Source organism: Oncorhynchus kisutch, unplaced genomic scaffold, assembly GCF_002021735.2.
Source record: "Oncorhynchus kisutch isolate 150728-3 unplaced genomic scaffold, Okis_V2 scaffold3999, whole genome shotgun sequence".
NCBI lineage: Eukaryota > Metazoa > Chordata > Actinopteri > Salmoniformes > Salmonidae > Oncorhynchus > Oncorhynchus kisutch.
The window spans coordinates 87,501-110,939 of record NW_022265944.1 but is presented as its reverse complement, the minus strand read 5'-3'; the positions used below and the strand labels follow the sequence as shown (position 1 = coordinate 110,939).

At 41.4% G+C, this 23,439-nt stretch overlaps 1 protein-coding gene and 1 pseudogene across 3 annotated transcripts; both read right to left on the bottom strand.

Annotated features, from left to right (window-relative positions):
• Positions 1–1,797: 1,797 nt before the first annotated feature.
• LOC116373002 (charged multivesicular body protein 2b) lies at positions 1,798–17,848 on the bottom strand. 3 transcript variants are annotated; one of them, XM_031821611.1, is made up of 6 exons: positions 15,636–15,793; positions 14,428–14,519; positions 13,550–13,744; positions 12,340–12,442; positions 5,347–5,453; positions 1,798–3,795 (listed from the first exon to the last, which is right to left on the bottom strand). In XM_031821611.1, the coding sequence occupies exons 1-6, from the start codon at positions 15,667–15,669 to the stop codon at positions 3,682–3,684; spliced, it is 645 nt and encodes a 214-aa protein (XP_031677471.1). In that variant the 5' UTR covers positions 15,670–15,793; the 3' UTR covers positions 1,798–3,681. The 3 variants fall into 3 exon arrangements, with proteins under 3 accessions (XP_031677471.1, XP_031677472.1, XP_031677473.1); XM_031821613.1 differs by lacking the exon at positions 15,636–15,793 and adding an exon at positions 17,736–17,848 and having other exon boundaries at positions 1,801–3,795; XM_031821612.1 differs by lacking the exon at positions 14,428–14,519 and having other exon boundaries at positions 15,636–15,763.
• Positions 17,849–19,465: 1,617 nt separating this feature from the next.
• Positions 19,466–23,439, bottom strand: part of LOC116373001 (cytochrome P450 27C1-like) — a 26,504-nt pseudogene continuing 22,530 nt past the window's right edge.

Below are 23,439 nucleotides of genomic sequence, written 5' to 3'. Positions count from 1 at the left end.
GCACTACTTTAGACCAGGACCCTCTATAGTGCTCTACTTTAGACCAGGACCCTCTATAGTGCTCTACTTTAGAACAGGACCCTATTCCCTATATATTACACTACTTTAGCCCAGGGCCCTATATAGTACACTACTTTAGACCAGGACCCTATATAGTACACTACTTTAGCCCAGGACCCTATATAGTACACTACTTTAGACCAGGACCCTATATAGTACACTACTTTAGACCAGGACCCTCTATAGTGCTCTACTTTAGACCAGGACCCTCTATAGTGCTCTACTTTAGAACAGGACCCTATTCCCTATATATTACACTACTTTAGCCCAGGACCCTATATAGTACACTACTTTAGCCCAGGACCCTATATAGTACACTACTTTAGACCAGGACCCTCTATAGTGCTCTACTTTAGACCAGGACCCTCTATAGTGCTCTACTTTAGAACAGGACCCTATTCCCTATATATTACACTACTTTAGCCCAGGACCCTCTATAGTACACTACTTTAGCCCAGGGCCCTATATAGTACACTACTTTAGACCAGGGCCCTATATATTACACTACTTTAGCCCAGGGCCCTATATAGTACACTACTTTAGACCAGGACCCTATATAGTACACTACTTTAGACCAGGACCCTATATAGTACACTACTTTAGACCAGGACCCTATATAGTACACTACTTTAGCCCAGGGCCCTATATAGTACACTACTTTAGACCAGGGTCCTATATAGTACACTACTTTAGACCAGGACCCTATATAGTACACTACTTTAGACCAGGGTCCTATATAGTACACTACTTTAGACCAGGACCCTATATAGTACACTACTTTAGACCAGGACCCTATATATTACACTACTTTAGCCCAGGACCCCATATAGTACACTACTTTAGACCAGAACCCTATATAGTACACTACTTTAGACCAGGACCCTATATAGTACACTACTTTAGCCCAGGACCCTATATAGTACACTACTTTAGCCCAGGGCCCTATATAGTACACTACTTTAGCCCAGGGCCCTATATAGTACACTACTTTAGCCCAGGGCCCTATATAGTACACTACTTTAGACCAGGACCCTATATAGTACACTACTTTAGACCAGGACCCTATATAGTACACTACTTTAGCCCAGGGCCCTATATAGTACACTACTTTAGACCAGGACCCTCTATAGTGCTCTACTTTAGAACAGGACCCTATTCCCTATATATTACACTACTTTAGCCCAGGGCCCTATATAGTACACTACTTTAGCCCAGGGCCCTATATAGTACACTACTTTAGCCCAGGACCCTATATAGTACACTACTTTAGCCCAGGGCCCTATATAGTACACTACTTTAGCCCAGGGCCCTATATAGTACACTACTTTAGACCAGGGCCCTATATAGTACACTACTTTAGACCAGGGTCCACTGACGATCTAATGAAGTGCCTTGTAGATCTAATGAAGTGCCTTGTAGATCTAATGAAGTGCCTTGTAGATCTAATGAAGTGCCTTGTAGATCTAATGAAGTGCCTTGTAGATCTAATGAAGTGCCTTGTAGATCTAATGAAGTGCCTTGTAGATCTAATGAAGTGCCTTGTAGATCTAATGAAGTGCCTTGTAGATCTAATGAAGTGCCTTGTAGATCTGATGAAGTGCCTTGTAGATCTAATGAAGTGCCTTGTAGATCTAATGAAGTGCCTTGTAGATCTAATGAAGTGCCTTGTAGATCTAATGAAGTGCCTTGTAGATCTAATGAAGTGCCTTGTAGATCTGATGAAGTGCCTTGTAGATCTGATGAAATAAAGGTATTTTTTATTTATTTACACTTTCTCAAAACGAGAGGATAGCAGAAAAACAAAGATGACTGTTGGGCCGGAACAAATCCCTGCAGGAGAGTAGCTCCCCAGGACAAGAGTTGGCCACCACATCACAGCTCTAAGATATCAGGGCCGTGTTCACAAAGCATCTCAGAACAGGAGTGCTGATCTAGGATCAGTTTTGGCATTAGGTTATAATGGATAAGAGGGACCTGATCATAATGAATAAGAGGGGACCTGATCCTAGATCAGCACTACTACTGATCATAATAAGAGGGGACCCTGATCCTAGATCATAATGAATAAGAGGGGACCTGATCCTAGATCATAATGAATAAGAGGGGACCTGATCCTAGATCATAATGAATAAGAGGGACCTGATCCTAGATCAGCACTACTACTGATCATAATGAATAAGAGGGGACCTGATCCTAGATCATAATGAATAAGAGGGGACCTGATCCTAGATCATAATGAATAAGAGGGACCTGATCCTAGATCAGCACTACTACTGATCATAATGAATAAGAGGGGACCTGATCCTAGATCAGCACGACCACTCTGAGAAGCTTTGTGAGTACGAGCCCTGTTAAAGTCCCCTACTGGTTCAGACAGTGGCGTCATTACCGACAGACATGTAATAACATTGAGATCCAGTCGGCCTCAGAAGCCCAGGTTTCCGTGGCATTTGGAAGGACAGCCTCGCTAGACGAAGACGCAGTAGTGTCTCACACACCTGTGTAAAACTCCCCCTTGAGAACCACACACACACACAGATAGCAGTCCCGCTGTTGGACCTGTTCTGGAAAGGACTGATTGGGAAGTAAGACAAGGAGAGGTGGGTCTAGGTGGGGGGGGAACAAGGAGTGGTGGGGCTAAATGGGGGGACGACAAGGAGAGGTGGGGCTAAGTGGGGGGGTACAGGGAGAGGTGGGGCTAAGGGGGGGGGGGGGGGCAGGGAGAGTTGGGGCTAAGGGGGGGGGAACAGGGAGAGGTGGGTCTAAGGGGGGGGGGGGGCACAGGGAGAGGTGGATCTAAGGGGGGGGGGGGACACAGGGAGAGGTGGGTCTAAGGGGGGGGGGGACACAGGGAGAGGTGGGGCTAAGTGGGGGGACAGGGGGAGGTGGGGCTAAGGGGACGACGACACAGGGAGAGGTGGGGCTAAGGGGACGACGACACAGGGAGAGGTGGGGCTAAGGGGACGACGACACAGGGAGAGGTGGGGCTAAGGGGGGGGACAGGGGGAGGTGAGGCTAAGGTGGGGGGGTGAAAGGTAGTTTCAGATTCTACTGTTCATGCATTCAAAATGAAAAGATATGTCTGACAACGAGTATAATCATCAGTTACACATGCAATTCAACTTTCCTGGTTCTTAAAAATAAAAAAGTTCAATATTTCATTAATTGATAGGCTGTCATGAACTTTAAATCTTGATAAATCCCGTGACCTTTTGGAGCACTGACCTGGAACTAAATCAGCATTCTCCTTTACTTCCTGGTTCTAAAACTCCACACAGGTGGAAAACCTGGGGGGGGGGGGGGGTGCTATACAGAACAAAAGCACGCCTCTCTGACGTGTAGAATGAGACTCTTATTCGTTACATTTTATTGTATCAGCGACGTTCTACAACGTTAGGCTACTGAACGTGGTGGCCCTGTTATTCAAAACTCACTCTCCTTGTGTGGCCCACTGCGTAGACCCAATACACAGCAGGACCTCTACATCAACTGCCATCTATAGTCATATAGACTATATATATATAAATATAATAGTGTCACTATATCCCAGAAAAGGCATGTCAGAAACTGAACAGGGGGAGTCGTGTGTGTGTGTGTCCAGGCACAGGGTGTGTGTGTGTGTTAGTCCACTCCCAAGGCTTTGAGCTGTCGTTCGATGTCTTCGTCTGAGATGCCGTCTGATTTGGTGGCAGAAGAGGTGGGTTTGTTTCTGCTGGCTGAAGGAGCGTTCACCATCTACGATCAATAAGAACAACAAGTGAATCAACTCAACCTTGATTCTCCCAAGCATAGTATTTCCACAGGACTAGTGTCCTGTCCATGGGGTGTTCTGGTACATCAAGCTGTCTCACTACAGGAGACAGACTAGTGTCCTGTCCAGGGGGTGTTCTGGTACATCAAGCTGTCTCACTACAGAAACAGGAGATAGACTAGTGTCCTGTCCAGGGGGTGTCCTGGTACATCAAGCTGCTACAGAAACAGGAGATAGACTAGTGTCCTGTCCAGGGGGTGTCCTGGTACATCAAGCTGTCTCACTACAGAAACAGGAGATAGACTAGTGTCCTGTCCAGGGGGTGTCCTGGTACATCAAGCTGCTACAGAAACAGGAGATAGACTAGTGTCCTGTCCAGGGGGTGTCCTGGTACATCAAGCTGTCTCACTACAGAAACAGGAGATAGACTAGTGTCCTGTCCAGGGGGTGTCCTGGTACATCAAGCTGCTACAGAAACAGCAGATAGACTAGTGTCCTGTCCAGGGGGTGTCCTGGTACATCAAGCTGCTACAGAAACAGGAGATAGACTAGTGTCCTGTCCAGGGGGTGTCCTGGTACATCAAGCTGTCTCTCTACAGAAACAGCAGATAGACTAGTGTCCTGTCCAGGGGGTGTCCTGGTACATCAAGCTGTCTCACTACAGAAACAGGAGATTCAGCTCCTGCCCTATGGGCCATTCTGGCTCAGACAAGGCTAACTTACTTTACAGAGTATTTCCATAGAGCTGCAGAATGACATCCCCAGTAGGACCCTAACCCAGTGGGACCCTAACCCAGTAGGACCCTAACCCAGTAGGACCCTAACCCAGTGGGACCCTAACCCAGTGGGACCCTAACCCAGTAGGACCCTAACCCAGTGGGACCCTAACCCAGTAGGACCCTAACCCAGTAGGACCCTAACCCAGGAAGACCCTAACCCAGTAGGACCCTAACTCAGTAGGACCCTAACCCAGTAGGACCCTAACCCAGTTGAACCCTAACCCAGTGGGACCCTAACCCAGTAGGACCCTAACCCAGTAGGACCCTAACCCAGTGGGACCCTAACCCAGTGGGACCCTAACCCAGTAAGACCCTAACCCAGTGGGACCCTAACCCAGTAGGACCCTAACCCAGTAGGACCCTAACCCAGTAGGACCCTAACCCGGTGGGACCCTAACCCAGTAGGACCCTAACCCAGTAGTACCCTAACCCAGTGGGACCCTAACCCAGTGGGACCCTAAACCAGTAGGACCCTAACCCAGTAGGACCCTAACCCAGTAGGACCCTAACCCAGTAGGACCCTTGTCAGCCAATCAGCATTCAGGGCTGGAACCAGACAGTTTATAATGCTAGATACAGGTCCAGTTTCCCGGACACTGACGAACCCTGGTTCTATTTCAGATCTATATCTGGGAAACCAGCCCCAAGGATCTCGTTCAGGGTTTAGTCTCTAGATTTATTCTGGCTTGATTAAAAATCCGGTACATCATCGAGAACACATTTTATTATACAATAAAAACACCAATGTCTCCTCACCTTTCCTGATATCTCGATGCCGATCTCGTCCAGAACCTGGTTAACGATGCTATCAGACTCCTCCTCGTCTCCAGACTCGTCAAAGATCTCATCCAGTGTGTCGTTAACTGAAGGGGACAGAGAGATGACTCCTATTAAAACACACGCACACACACTACCTGTCAAAAGTTTTAGAACACCTACTCATTCAAGGGTTTTTCTTTATTTTTACTATTTTCTACATTGTAGTATAATAGTTAAGACATCAAAACTATGAAATAACACATATGGAATCAAGTAGTAACCAACAAAAAAGTGTTAAACAAATCAAAATATTTTATATTTGAGATTCTTCAAAGTAGCCACCCATTGTCTTGATGACAGTTTTGCACACTCTTGGCATTCTCTCAACCAGCTTCACCTGGAATGCTTTTCCAACAGTCTTGAAGGAGTTCCCACATATGCTGAGCACTTGTTGGCTGCTTTTCATTCACTCTGCGGTCCAACTCATCCCAAACCATCTCAATTGGGTTGAGGTCGGGTGATTGTGTAGGGTGATGTTGGTTAAGTGTGCTTTAAATTCTAAATAAAATCACAGACACCAGCAAAGCACCCCCACACCTCCTCCTCCATGCTTCAATGTGGGAACCCCACACCTCCTCCTCCATGCTTCAATGTGGGAACCCCACACCTCCTCCTCCATGCTTCAATGTGGGAACCCCACACCTCCTCCTCCATGCTTCAATGTGGGAAACACACACCTCCTCCTCCATGCTTCAATGTGGGAAACACACACCTCCTCCTCCTCCATGCTTCAATGTGGGAACCCCACACCTCCTCCTCCATGCTTCAATGTGGGAAACACACACCTCCTCCTCCATGCTTCAATGTGGGAACCCCACACCTCCTCCTCCGTGCTTCAATGTGGGAAACACACACCTCCTCCTCCATGCTTCAATGTGGGAACCCCACACCTCCTCCTCCATGCTTCAATGTGGGAACCCCACACCTCCTCCTCCATGCTTCAATGTGGGAAACACACACCTCCTCCTCCATGCTTCAATGTGGGAAACAACACCTCCTCCTCCATGCTTAAATGTGGGAAACACACACCTCCTCCTCCATGCTTCAATGTGGGAACCACAAATGGGGAGATCATCCGTTCACCTACTCTGCGTCTCAAAGACACCGCGGTTGGAACCAACATTTTTCACCGGTCTAATGTCCATTGCTCATGTTTCTTGGTCCAATCAAATCTCTTCTTATTGGTGTCCTTTGGTAGTGGTTTCTTTGCAGCAATTCGACCATGAAGGCCTGATTCACCCAGTCTCCTCTGAACAGTTGATGTTGAGATGTGTCTGTTACTTGAACTCTGTGAAGCATTTATTTGGGCTGCAATTTCTGAGGCTGGTAACTCTAATGAACTTATCCTCTGCAGCAGAGGTAACTCTGGGTCTTCCTTTCCTGTGGCGGTCCTCATGAGAGACAGTTTCATCACAGGGCTTGATGGTTTTTGCCATCAAACTTTAAAATAATGATGGACTGTTTCTCTGATTATTTGAGCTGTTCTTGCCATAATATGGACTTGGTCTGTTACCCAACAGGGCTATCTTCTGTATACCACACCTACCTTGTCAACACAACTGATTGGCTCAAATGCATTAAGGAAAGAAAGAAATCCCTCTAATTAACATAAGGCACAGCTGTTAATGGAAATGCTATAATAGTATGTAGTACACTATATAGGTATTAATAGCATGTAGTACACTATATACGTATTAATAGTATGTAGTACACTATATAGGTATTAATAGCATGTAGTACACTATATAGGTATTAATAGTATGTAGTATACTATATAGGTATTAATAGTATGTAGTACACTATATAGGTATTAATAGTATGTAGTACACTATATAGGTATTAATAGTATACTATATAGGTATTAATAGTATGTAGTACACTATATAGGTATTAATAGTATACTATATAGGTATTAATAGTATGTAGTACACTATATAGGTATTAATAGCATGTAGTACACTATATAGGTATTAATAGTATGTAGTACACTATATAGGTATTAATAGTATACTATATAGGTATTAATAGCATGTAGTACACTATATAGGTATTAATAGTATGTAGTACACTATATAGGTATTAATAGCATGTAGTACACTATATAGGTATTAATAGTATACTATATAGGTATTAATAGCATGTAGTACACTATATAGGTATTAATAGTATGTAGTACACTATACAGGTATTAATAGTATGTAGTATACTATATAGGTATTAATAGTATGTAGTACACTATATAGGTATTAATAGTATGTAGTACACTATATAGGTATTAATAGTATGTAGTACACTATATAGGTATTAATAGTATGTAGTATACTATATAGGTATTAATAGTACACTATATAGGTATTAATAGTATGTAGTACACTATATAGGTATTAATAGTATACTATATAGGTATTAATAGTATACTATATAGGTATTAATAGTATACTATATAGGTATTAATAGTATGTAGTACACTATATAGGTATTAATAGTATACTATATAGGTATTAATAGTACACTATATAGGTATTAATAGTATGTAGTACACTATATAGGTATTAATAGTATACTATATAGGTATTAATAGTATACTATATAGGTATTAATAGTATGTAGTACACTATATAGGTATTAATAGTACACTATATAGGTATTAATAGTATACTATATAGGTATTAATAGTATACTATATAGGTATTAATAGTATGTAGTATACTATATAGGTATTAATAGTACACTATATAGGTATTAATAGTATGCAGTACACTATATAGGTATTAATAGCATGTAGTACACTATATAGGTATTAATAGCATGTAGTACACTATATAGGTATTAATAGCATGTAGTACACTATATAGGTATTAATAGCATGTAGTACACTATATAGGTATTAATAGTATGTAGTACACTATATAGGTATTAATAGTATGTAGTATACTATATAGGTATTAATAGTATGTAGTACACTATATAGGTATTAATAGTATGTAGTACACTATATAGGTATTAATAGTATGTAGTACACTATATAGGTATTAATAGTATGTAGTACACTATATAGGTATTAATAGTATGTAGTACACTATATAGGTATTAATAGTATGTAGTACACTATATAGGTATTAATAGTACACTATATAGGTATTAATAGTATGTAGTACACTATATAGGTATTAATAGTATGTAGTATACTATATAGGTATTAATAGTATGTAGTATACTATATAGGTATTAATAGTATGTAGTACACTATATAGGTATTAATAGTATGTAGTACACTATATAGGTATTAATAGCATGTAGTATACTATATAGGTATTAATAGTATACTATATAGGTATTAATAGCATGTAGTACACTATATAGGTATTAATAGTATACTATATAGGTATTAATAGTATGTAGTACTCTATATAGGTATTAATAGCATGTAGTACACTATATAGGTATTAATAGCATGTAGTATACTATATAGGTATTAATAGTATGTAGTATACTATATAGGTATTAATAGTATACTATATAGGTATTAATAGTATGTAGTACACTATATAGGTATTAATAGTATACTATATAGGTATTAATAGCATGTAGTACACTATATAGGTATTAATAGTATGTAGTACACTATATAGGTATTAATAGCATGTAGTATACTATATAGGTATTAATAGTATACTATATAGGTATTAATAGCATGTAGTACACTATATAGGTATTAATAGTATACTATATAGGTATTAATAGTATGTAGTACTCTATATAGGTATTAATAGCATGTAGTACACTATATAGGTATTAATAGTATACTATATAGGTATTAATAGCATGTAGTACACTATATAGGTATTAATAGCATGTAGTATACTATATAGGTATTAATAGTATACTATATAGGTATTAATAGTATGTAGTATACTATATAGGTATTAATAGTATACTATATAGGTATTAATAGTATACTATATAGGTATTAAGTATACTATATAGTATAATAGGTATTAATAGTATACTATATAGGTATTAATAGTATACTATATAGGTATTAATAGTATACTATATAGGTATTAATAGTATACTATATAGGTATTAATAGTATACTATATAGGTATTATACTATATAGGTATTAATAGTATACTATATAGGTATTAATAGCATGTAGTACACTATATAGGTATTAATAGCATGTAGTATACTATATAGGTATTAATAGTATGTAGTACACTATATAGGTATTAATAGTACACTATATAGGTATTAATAGTACACTATATAGGTATTAATAGCATGTAGTATACTATATAGGTATTAATAGTATACTATATAGGTATTAATAGTACACTATATAGGTATTAATAGTACACTATATAGGTATTAATAGTACACTATATAGGTATTAATAGTACACTATATAGGTATTAATAGTATACTATATAGGTATTAATAGTACACTATATAGGTATTAATAGTATGTAGTACACTATATAGGTATTAATAGTATGTAGTATACTATATAGGTATTAATAGTATGTAGTACACTATATAGGTATTAATAGTATGTAGTACACTATATAGGTATTAATAGCATGTAGTATACTATATAGGTATTAATAGTATACTATATAGGTATTAATAGCATGTAGTACACTATATAGGTATTAATAGTATACTATATAGGTATTAATAGTATGTAGTACTCTATATAGGTATTAATAGCATGTAGTACACTATATAGGTATTAATAGCATGTAGTATACTATATAGGTATTAATAGTATGTAGTATACTATATAGGTATTAATAGTATACTATATAGGTATTAATAGTATGTAGTACACTATATAGGTATTAATAGTATACTATATAGGTATTAATAGCATGTAGTACACTATATAGGTATTAATAGTATGTAGTACACTATATAGGTATTAATAGCATGTAGTATACTATATAGGTATTAATAGTATACTATATAGGTATTAATAGCATGTAGTACACTATATAGGTATTAATAGTATACTATATAGGTATTAATAGTATGTAGTACACTATATAGGTATTAATAGCATGTAGTATACTATATAGGTATTAATAGTATACTATATAGGTATTAATAGCATGTAGTACACTATATAGGTATTAATAGTATACTATATAGGTATTAATAGCATGTAGTACACTATATAGGTATTAATAGTACACTATATAGGTATTAATAGTATGTAGTACACTATATAGGTATTAATAGCATGTAGTATACTATATAGGTATTAATAGTATACTATATAGGTATTAATAGTATACTATATAGGTATTAATAGTATACTATATAGGTATTAATAGTATACTATATAGGTATTAATAGTATACTATATAGGTATTAATAGTATACTATATAGGTATTAATAGTATACTATATAGGTATTAATAGTATACTATATAGGTATTAATAGTATACTATATAGGTATTAATAGCATGTAGTACACTATATAGGTATTAATAGCATGTAGTATACTATATAGGTATTAATAGTATGTAGTACACTATATAGGTATTAATAGTATGTAGTACACTATATAGGTATTAATAGTACACTATATAGGTATTAATAGTACACTATATAGGTATTAATAGTACACTATATAGGTATTAATAGCATGTAGTATACTATATAGGTATTAATAGTATACTATATAGGTATTAATAGTACACTATATTAGGTATTAATAGTACACTATATAGGTATTAATAGTACACTATATAGGTATTAATAGTACACTATATAGGTATTAATAGTACACTATATAGGTATTAATAGTATACTATATAGGTATTAATAGTATGTAGTATACTATATAGGTATTAATAGCATGTAGTATACTATGTAGGTATTAATAGTACACTATATAGGTATTAATAGTATGTAGTACACTATATAGGTATTAATAGTATGTAGTATACTATATAGGTATTAATAGCATGTAGTACACTATATAGGTATTAATAGTATGTAGTACACTATATAGGTATTAATAGCATGTAGTATACTATATAGGTATTAATAGTATACTATATAGGTATTAATAGCATGTAGTACACTATATAGGTATTAATAGCATGTAGTATACTATATAGGTATTAATAGTACACTATATAGGTATTAATAGTATGTAGTACACTATATAGGTATTAATAGTATGTAGTATACTATATAGGTATTAATAGTATACTATATAGGTATTAATAGTATGTAGTATACTATATAGGTATTAATAGTATACTATATAGGTATTAATAGTATACTATATAGGTATTAATAGTATACTATATAGGTATTAATAGTATACTATATAGGTATTAATAGTATACTATATAGGTATTAATAGTATGTAGTACACTATATAGGTATTAATAGTACACTATATAGGTATTAATAGTACACTATATAGGTATTAATAGTATACTATATAGGTATTAATAGTACACTATATAGGTATTAATAGTACACTATATAGGTATTAATAGTACACTATATAGGTATTAATAGCATGTAGTACACTAAATATATTTATATATATATTATGCTACGTTAGCAGTCTTATCATCATGAGGACAACAACATAGAATGTGTAGTATAGATCCAGTCTTATCATCATGAGGACAACAACATAGAATGTGTAATATAGATCCAGTCTTACCATCATGGAGAACAACAACATAGAATGTGTAGTATAGATCCAGTCTTATCATCATGGAGGACAACAATATAGAATGTGTAGTATAGATCCAGTCTTATCATCATGAGGACAACATAGAATGTGTAATATAGATCCAGTCTTACCATCATGGAGGACAACAACAGAATGTGTAATATAGATCGTCTTACCATCATGGAGGACAACATAGAATGTGTAATATAGATCCAGTCTTACTCAGCTCCTCTGACATCTCCATCTTCATGTTCTCCTTCTGGAAGTTCTGCATGGTCTGTTGCATCTTCTGAGGATCCATCTTCTTATTGACAGCCTGCATAGTCTGAGACGTTAGAGGAGAGAGAGTCACATGGTCTGGTTACACTTTGCAAAAGGCAAGCAACACCCATTAAAATACAGAACACACAGAGACAGACAAGAGACACAGAGACAGAGACACAGACAGACAGAGACACAGCCAAGAGACACAGACAGACCAGAGACACAGACAGACACAGACACACAGACAGAGACAGACCAGAGACACAGACAGACCAGAGACACAGACAGACCAGAGACACAGACAGACCAGAGACACAGACAGACCAGAGACACAGACAGACACAGAGACACAGACAGACACAGACAGACAGGAAAGACAGAGACAGACAAGAGACACAGACAGAGACACAGACAGACCAGAGACACAGACAGACACAGAGACAGACACAGACAGACAGGAAAGACAGAGACAGACAGACACAGGAGAGACAGACAGAACGCTGTCCAAGGTGTCTACAGTAGCCCACTGATCCACACTAGGTACATCACACCCCCCCCTGTGGGGAGAAGAAGCCCACTGATCCACACTAGGTACATCACACCCCCTTGTGGTGAGAAGAAGCCCACTGACCCACACTAGGTACATCACACCCCCCTGTGGGGAGAAGAAGCCCACTGACCCACACTAGGTACATCACCCCCCCCTGTGGTGAGAAGAAGCCCACTGACCCACACTAGGTACATCACCCCCCCCCCCCCCCTGTGAGAAGAAGCAGCCACTGATCCACACTAGGTACATCACACCCCCCCCCTGTGAGAAGAAGCAGCCCACTGATCCACACCAGGTACATCACACCCCCCTGTGGGAAGAAGCAGCCCACTGATCCACACTAGGTACATCACACCCCCCCCCCCCCCCCCCCCCTGTGAGAAGAAGCAGCCCACTGATCCACACCAGGTACATCACACCCCCCTGTGGGAAGAAGCAGCCCACTGATCCACACTAGGTACATCACACCCCCCCCCCCCCCCTGTGAGAAGAAGCAGCCCACTGATCCACACCAGGTACATCACACCCCCCTGTGGGAAGAAGCAGCCCACTGATCCACACTAGGTACATCACACCCCCCCCCCTGTGAGAAGAAGCAGCCCACTGATCCACACGTACTTTGGTAGTGGTAGCCATGGCCCCTGCCATCTTCATCTGGGAGTTCATGAGTTTGGTCTGAGAGGACATGGAGGTGACCTTTGAACCGACGGCGTAGCTTCTGTTCTTCTGTCTCCTCAGCTGAACCAGCTGTTTGGCCAGGATGGTACACGCCTCCTTGTTCCCTGTCTTCGCCATCTTCTTAATCTCCATCTCCTGGGAGACAACGTGCATTCAGAAAGTATTCAGACCCCTTGGACTTTTCCCATATTTTGTGACAGCATTCTAAAATGATTTAAATAGTCTCCCCCCCCTCATCAATCTACACACAATAGCCCATAATGACATCACAATAGCCCATAATGACATCACAACACCCCATAATGACATCACAATAGCCCATAATGACATCACAATAGCCCATAATGACATCACAACACCCCATAATGATAGAAACTTGTCAGGGTCGAGGGAAAGGGTACTGAGTAAAGGGCCTGAATACTGATGTAAAATGTGATCAGTTATTTTTATAAAAGGTAAATGTAGTATCTGGGATCTACATCTGTTTATATTAGTTACTGTGCTGTTACTAAGCAGTAATGCATTACGGCAGTGTTACGTTACTACACCTAATAGGAAATGCACATGCGCACTGGAATGCCGCGAACTGTAGAGCTCGAGGGGTTTTGACTAAACGAAAAACTGTACTCCCGTCTCCTGCTTTGTCATTATGTGTGCGTGTGTGTGTGTGTGTGTGTGTGTGTGTGTGTGTGTGTGTGTGTGTGTGTGTGTGTGTGTGTGTGTGTAGATTGAGGCAGTCTGAATACACTGTACATTATCCATGACTCAGATACTCTCTGTATTCACTACTACAGAACAGACTACTACTACATCCCCACCAGTTGTTTTTCCTGTTTCTCCAGGGAAGATCTGTCTCTGGTGATCTGTCTCTGGGTTCCTCTCAGCTCTTTGGTCTGCTCCTTTATCACATCTAGACACAGCGGTGGGAGAGAAAACTACAAGATCAGTACTAGGCCTTGGTAGTGGTGGGAAAGAACTACAAGATCAGTACTAGGCCTTGGTAGTGGTGGGAGAGAAAACTACAAGATCAGTACTAGGCCTTGGTAGTGGTGGGAAAGAACTACAAGATCAGTACTAGGCCTTGGTAGTGGTGGGAGAGAAAACTACAAGATCAGTACTAGACCTTGGTAGTGGTGGGAAAGAACTACAAGATCAGTACTAGGCCTTGGTAGTGGTGGGAAAGAACTACAAGATCAGTACTAGTTCTTGGTAGTGGTGGGAAAGAACTACAAGATCAGTACTAGGCCTTGGTAGCGGTGGGAAAGAACTACAAGATCAGTACTAGTTCTTGGTAGCGGTGGGAAAGAACTACAAGATCAGTACTAGTTCTTGGTAGCGGTGGGAAAGAACTACAAGATCAGTACTAGTTCTTGGTAGCGGTGGGAAAGAACTACAAGATCAGTACTAGTTCTTGGCAAACAGAGGAGAAGAGAGAAACAATTGTTATTGTTTATTTCACTTGTTTTGGCCAAAACATACGTTTCCCATGTCAATGAAGCCCTTTGAATTGCGAGAGAGAGGAGACAGACGAGAGATCCACAGAGGGGATTCTACAGCAGCAGCATAATCGTCATCATCATCATCGATGATGAAGAGACTGAAAATCCAAGTGACAGAACCTACCTGTACCGCAAAAAGTCGGGAGAGCAAACCTGTGGATACCCTATCGCCACCCACTACGGCCAAAAGGACCAACAGCACGTACTGCTGCTACGTTATTGTTGTTATGACTCTGTGGTACTCTATACAGACCAGCGTACTGAAAGGCAGGCAGATACCACTTCCCTGTGTCCCCCCCCCCCCCCTTCAGATTACCTTCTATTTAAGGACAAAAAATATTTTATTTATTTTTTAAATTGAAAAACATTACGTTTGTTCAACATTCTGTAATAGGAATGTTCAGGAGTGCTGAGCCTACCTGTTAGACAGATGTGTAACGTTAAGTATTACACTCTCTTATAATAAGAGACTGAAGCTAACTTTGCTAATGTCAGCTAGCTGAAACGCCGAGTCTGTGTACACTTACCATCTACTGTCTTTTTCTTGAAGAAGCCGGCCATGGTGACAGGCGATAATTTGGCCAAATAGCTATAATCTAATGCTATTTAAAAAGGACACCGCCTGTTCATTAAACCAGACCACCGACTTGTTTATTTCCTGGTTCGGAGAGAAGCAGGAAGTGAAGCACGTTAATGGGGGCGTTCGAGACAGCCTAGAATAAAAGCGCTGCGCTCACACTGAGCCAAGTCGCCTGGGTAGAAAGACAACCGCTAGGTGGCAGTAGATACCTAGTTCCATCGTCACACCACACCCACAGCTGCATGGGAATACCCAGCCAAACACAGAGCACTTTACAGACTGTAGCTTCCAGCTGACTCGATCTGTCTGTTCATGATTTGGGAATGGGTCTTGAATTTGAATAAGTATGGAGTTGTATTGCCATGTGGGTGTTTCCTCCTGACAGTGACATTATGCTGTGTTCATAACAAAGTGGGAACCTGGGGGGGAATATTGCTTGCAAACTGGGTCAACGATTTGTGTGGTTTTTGCTTCGAACTTATTGAGAGCACCGATTTGGCTAATGGCAAACAAGCAGCGGTGTCAACCATAAACTACAGCTTTCATGCTCCCAAACAAATTATAGTTAAAAAAACAAACATATCCTTTGTTAGATGAAATCCTTACTTGAAAAAAAAAAAAAATTCGTTAATTAAATACAGCCACGGACTTGTTTCCTTGTTGAGATTCAATTGGCACATTGTCATTTTCTCGTGAGTTTCCATTTGAGATCAACATTAATGAGCAAATAGTCGGTGGTTGTTTTTGATTAACGTTTACTTGAAAAAGTATGGTTTTCATCAAATGAAGAACGGCAACTACAAGGGGACAAACATAAGTACAAGATACGCGTTTTCAAAATGTAAAATTGTTTTTTGAAGTTTTGACGTTGGAGCGAATTGATGTCACCTTGAGCTGAAATTCCACAAAGCCTGGAATATACTGAGCTATATTATAGGCTTACATTCGTAAATTATATTATTTTATACTAATACAATTGCTCAGAGGAAGAGATTTTGTTCAACAAGTAATACTTTTGATTCTCAAAAAGATATGGGCCAAAATTATTGGCACCCCTGTTTTCAATACCTCACCTTGTGAGGATAATCTCCCAGTCTATTATAATGACATGTTTATCTCCCAGTGTATTATAATGCCATGTTTATCTCGCAGTGTATTATAATGCCATGTTTATCTCCCAGTGTATTATAATGCCATGTTTATCTCCCAGTGTATTATAATGCCATGTTTATCTCCCAGTGTATTATAATGCCATGTTTATCTCCCAGTGTATTATAATGACATGTTTATCTCCCAGTGTATTATAATGCCATGTTTATCTCCCAGTGTATTATAATGCCATGTTTATCTCCCAGTGTATTATAATGACATGTTTATCTCCCAGTGTATTATAATGCCATGTTTATCTCCCAGTGTATTATAATGACATGTTTATCTCCCAGTGTATTATAATGCCATGTTTATCTCCCAGTGTATTATAATGCCATGTTTATCTCCCAGTGTATCATAATGCCATGTTTATCTCTGTGTATTATAATGCCATGTTTATCTCCCAGTGTATTATAATGCCATGTTTATCTCCCAGTGTATTATAATGCCATGTTTATCTCCCAGTGTATCATAATGCCATGTTTATCTCCCAGTCTATTCTGACATGTTTATCTCCCAGTGTATTCTGACATGTTTATCTCCCAGTGTATTCTGACATGTTTATCTCCCAGTGTATTATAATGCCATGTTTATCTCCCAGTGTATTATAATGCCATGTGTATCTCCCAGTGTATTATAATGACATGTTTATCTCCCAGTGTATTATAAGGGGGGGGGGGGTCCCTTCTAAATAATCAATGTTTCCGTGTCCAGCAGATCTCTTTATTCCAGCATCGGTTAGACCCTGGCACCTTTTTTGACGTCAGACTCATTTCACTGCTCAGAGCAGTACGACACCAAAACAACAAGACACTTTCTAAATACCTTTTCCCATGAGGTTTCCAGATCTGGAATCTCTATTAAAAACCTTCTTCCTCATCAAACAGAAGGAACCTACGGTTTACGTATTTCTCTGCCCTTCAATAATCCTTTCTTCTTAAATACGGTCTCTCTGCAGTGCTTCCTACATACAGTATAAAACAACAGTCACGGTCTCTCTGCGGTGCTTCCTACATACAGTATAAAACAACAGTCACGGTCTCTCACGTGACCAGGAAACAAGTCCAGGAAGAAACCCCCCCCCAAAAAAACAGTTTGAACAATTCAAGGTCAGTCAGACAAAATTTAAAAAAATACCTTTTGAGCATATAAGGATTGTAAGAGATTTGAAGAAGTGCACTGGGTTAGTTTCTGTGTGCTCATTTATAACCTAAACAGACAAGTTATTCCAGTTTCTGTTTGAAATCGCATAGCTAGTCTATTTTAAACACCAAATACAACCATTAACATTTTAAAAAATAATGTATTTAGGATAACGTCAATCTAACGAGCCAAGGCAACTAAAAGCAACATTATAAACGACGGTTTTGGTTAGTTTGCTAGCTCGTTAGCCATTTCAAAAATGACCAGCACATATCTGACAACATTTTTTGACTATAAACCAACTTTAAATCGTCATGACAACTTTTTAAAATGATTCATCGTCGTAGAAGGAACACTTTAATCAAATAACAAATCAAATAGTCTGTAAAGCAAAATGCATCCTGTAGATAGAACTGAGCCAATCCACAGCCAGACACTGCAGCCAATCCACAGCCAGACACTGCAGCCAATCCACAGCCAGACACTGCAGCCAATCCACAGCCAGACACTGCAGCCAATCCACAGCCAGACACTGCAGCCAATCCACAGCCAGACACTGCAGCCAATCCACAGCCAGACACTGCAGCCAATCCACAGCCAGACACTGCAGCCAATCCACAGCCAGACACTGCAGCCAATCCACAGCCAGACACTGCAGCCAATCCACAGCCAGACACTGCAGCCAATCCACAGCCAGACACTGCAGCCAATCCACAGCCAGACACTGCAGCCAATCCACAGCCAGACACTGCAGCCAATCCACAGCCAGACACTGCAGCCAATCCACAGCCAGACACTGCAGCCAATCCACAGCCAGACACTGCAGCCAATCCACAGCCAGACACTGCAGCCAATCCACAGCCAGACACTGCAGCCAATCCACAGCCAGACACTGCAGCCAATCCACAGCCAGACACTGCAGCCAATCCACAGCCAGACACTGTGCTGAAGTCAGTTGATAACAGGACTTAGAAAAGTTGTAAATGAAACAAGTATTGATATTGTATGTATATATATATAAAAAGCTGACACTTATGTTCTGGGTACATCCTGTATCTTAGAGGCTGTTTATACAGAACAATAACATCTGGGTACATCCTGTATCTTAGAGGCTGTTTATACAGAACAATAACATCTGGGTACATCCTGTATCTTAGAGGCTGTTTATACAGAACAATAACATCTGGGTACATCCTGTATCTTAGAGGCTGTTTATACAGAACAATAACATCTGGGTACATCCTGTATCTTAGAGGCTGTTTATACAGAACAATAACATCTGGGTACATCCTGTATCTTAGAGGCTGTTTATACAGAACAATAACATCTGGGTACATCCTGTATCTTAGAGGCTGTTTATACAGAACAATAACATCTGGGTACATCCTGTATCTTAGAGGCTGTTTATACAGAACAATAACATCTGGGTACATCCTGTATCTTAGAGGCTGTTTATACAGAACAATAACATCTGGGTACATCCTGTATCTTAGAGGCTGTTTATACAGAACAATAACATCTGGGTACATCCTGTATCTTAGAGGCTGTTTATACAGAACAATAACATCTGGGTACATCCTGTATCTTAGAGGCTGTTTATACAGAACAATAACATCTGGGTACATCCTGTATCTTAGAGGCTGTTTATACAGAACAATAACATCTGGGTACATCCTGTATCTTAGAGGCTGTTTATACAGAACAATAACATCTGGGTACATCCTGTATCTTAGAGGCTGTTTATACAGAACAATAACATCTGGGTACATCCTGTATCTTAGAGGCTGTTTATACAGAACAATAACATCTGGGTACATCCTGTATCTTAGAGGCTGTTTATACAGAACAATAACATCTGGGTACATCCTGTATCTTAGAGGCTGTTTATACAGAACAATAACATCTGGGTACATCCTGTATCTTAGAGGCTGTTTATACAGAACAATAGCATCTGGGTACATCCTGTATCTTAGAGGCTGTTTATACAGAACAATAACATCTGGGTACATCCTGTATCTTAGAGGCTGTTTATACAGAACAATAACATCTGGGTACATCCTGTATCTTAGAGGCTGTTTATACAGAACAATAACATCTGGGTACATCCTGTATCTTAGAGGCTGTTTATACAGAACAATAGCATCTGGGTACAGGATGGTATAAACCTGCCTTACGACAGTCTGTCTGTTATTCTCCCATTTACCTCCTCACTAGAGAGATAAGGAGAAGAAAGGAGTTAAACAGTGTATCTGTCCAGGGTCGTCTGTCGGCAAACTGCAGGTTGAGGACAGAGGAGGCCATGGGTTTTGGTCTAGGGTTGTCTGTCGGCAAACTGCAGGTTGATGGGCGCAGTAGGACAGAGGACAGCAGTGGGTTTTGGTCTAGGGTTGTCTGTCGGCAAACTGCAGGTTGATGGGCGCAGTAGGACAGAGGACAGCAGTGGGTTTTGGTCTAGGGTTGTCTGTCGGCAAACTGCAGGTTGATGGGCGCAGCAGGACAGAGGAGGCCGTGGGTTTTGGTCTAGGGTTGTCTGTCAGCAAACTGCAGGTTGATGGGCGCAGCAGGACAGAGGAGGCCGTGGGTTTTGGTCTAGGGTTGTCTGTCGGCAAACTGCAGGTTGATGGGCGCAGTAGGACAGAGGACAGCAGTGGGTTTTGGTCTAGGGTTGTCTGTCGGCAAACTGCAGGTTGATGGGCGCAGCAGGACAGAGGACAGCAGTGGGTTTTGGTCTAGGGTTGTCTGTCGGCAAACTGCAGGTTGATGGGCGCAGCAGGACAGAGGAGGCCGTGGGTTTTGGTCTAGGGTTGTCTGTCAGCAAACTGCAGGTTGATGGGCGCAGCAGGACAGAGGAGGCTGTGGGTTTTGGTCTAGGGTTGTCTGTCGGCAAACTGCAGGCTGATGGGCGCAGCAGGACAGAGGAGGCCGTGGGTTTTGGTCTAGGGTTGTCTGTCGGCAAACTGCAGGTTGATGGGCGCAGCAGGACAGAGGAGGCCGTGGGTTGTGGTCTAGGGTTGTCTGTCGGCAAACTGCAGGTTGATGGGCGCAGCAGGACAGAGGAGGCCGTGGGTTGTGATCTAGGGTTGTCTGTCGGCAAACTGCAGGTTGATGGGCGCAGCAGGACAGAGGAGGCCGTGGGTTTTGGTCTAGGGTTGTCTGTCGGCAAACTGCAGGTTGATGGGCGCAGCAGGACAGAGGAGGCCGTGGGTTTTGGCTTTGATTTCTTCTGTGATGGGACACAGCCCAATCTGAAACCTCTGGATCAGCTGGAGGAGAAGAAGAGACAAACACAACCGGTATTAACCAGCTGGGGGAGAAGAAGAGACAAACACAACCGGTATTAACCAGCTGGGGGAGAAGAAGAGACAAACACAACCGGTATTAACCAGCTGGGGGAGAAGAAGAGACAAACACAACCGGTATTAACCAGCTGGGGGAGAAGAAGAGACAAACACAACCGGTATTAACCAGCTGGGGGAGAAGAAGAGACAAACACAACCGGTATTAACCAGCTGGGGGAGAAGAAGAGACAAACACAACCGGTATTAACCAGCTGGGGGAGAAGAAGAGACAAACACAACCGGTATTAACCAGCTGGGGGACTAAATCTAGGTCCCAAAATGTCCCCCTATTTCTGATATAAGAAGAAGACTAAGTCATGCAAAGACCTTCATTTTGGGAACAACAGAGACACTGTTACAGAATAAGATTAGAAAATCTATTGTCTATTTGAGAAGGGATCAAGATCACCCAAGATACTGTTGTCAGGAAAATACTGTGTGTGTTGTGTGTGTGTGTGTGTGTGAGGTTCCCCCACCTGTGTAAGAGCCAGGTGCATCTCCAGTTCAGCTATCCTCCTGCCGATGCAGCTCCTGATGCCGTAGCCGAACGGGATGGAGCCGAAGTTATCCACCCGGTCCGTAGCGTCCTTCCTGATCCAGCGGTCTGGACGGAAGTCATCAGCCCCGGGAAATTCTCCTCGTCCATGGAGGTAGAGTAGTGACATAGAGCCAACTGGGTCTGAGGAGGAGAGGAGACAGGGAGGATATGAAGGAGAGTCTGGGTCTGAGGAGGAGAGGAGACAGGGAGGATATGAGGAGAGTCTGGGTCTGAGGAGGAGAGGAGACAGGGAGGATATGAGGAGAGTCTGGGTCTGAGGAGGAGAGGAGACAGGGAGGATATGAAGAGAGTCTAAGGAGGAGAACAGACAGGGAGGTCACCCTGGTGGGATATAGACACACAGTCATCATCACCCTGGGTGGGATATAGACACACAGTCATCATCACCCTGGTGGGATATAGACACACAGTCATCATCACCCTGGGTGGGATATAGACACAGTCATCATCACCCTGGGTGGGATATAGACACAACAGTCATCATCACCCTGGGTGGGATATAGACACACAGTCATCATCACCCTGGGTGGGATATAGACACACAGTCATCATCACCCTGGGTGGGATATAGACACAGTCATCATCACCCTGGGTGGGATATAGACACACAGTCATCATCACCCTGGGTGGGATATAGACACACAGTCATCATCACCCTGGTGGGATAAAGACACACAGTCATCATCACCCTGGGTGGGATATAGACACACAGTCATCATCACCCTGGGTGAGATATAGACACACTCTTACCCCTTTGGGGATGAAGTAACCGCCAACCACCAAGTCATCCTGGGTAACACGACCATTACCTGGAAGAACAGGAAACATTCTGGGGAGAAGGAAGAGAGACAGAGGGAGGAATGGAGAGGGGGGGGAGAGGGGAGGGAAGGGAGAGACAGAGAGAGGAATGGAGAGGGGGGGGGGGGAGAGGGGGGGGAGAGGGGGGGGAGACAGAGAGAGGAATAGAGGGGGGGAGAGAGGGGAGGGAAGGGAGAGACAGAAAGAGGTATGGAGAGGGGGAGGACAAGGGGGAGAAAGGTAGAGAGGGGGGAGGGAAGGGAGAGACAGAGAGGAATGGAGAGGGGGGGAGAGAGGGAGGGAAGGGAGAGACAGAAAGAGGTATGGAGAGGGTATGGAGAGGGTATGGAGAGGACAAGGGGGAGAAAGGTAGAGAGGGGGGAGGGAAGGGAGAGACAGAGAGGAATGGAGAGGGGGGAGGGAAGGGAGAGACAGAAAGAGGTATGGAGAGGGTATGGAGAGGATATGGAGAGGACAAGGGGGAGAAAGGTAGAGAGGGGGAGGGAAGGGAGAGACAGAGAGGAATGGAGAGGGGGGAGGGAAGGGAGAGACAGAAAGAGGTATGGAGAGGGTATGGAGAGGGTATGGAGAGGACAAGGGGGAGAAAGGTAGAGAGGGGGAGGGAAGGGAGAGACAGAGAGGAATGGAGAGAGGGGAGGGGAAGGGAGAGACAGAAAGAGGTATGGAGAGGGTATGGAGAGGACAAGGGGGAGAAAGGTAGAGAGGGGGGAGGGAAAGAAAAAGAGAGTAACTATTTGCACATA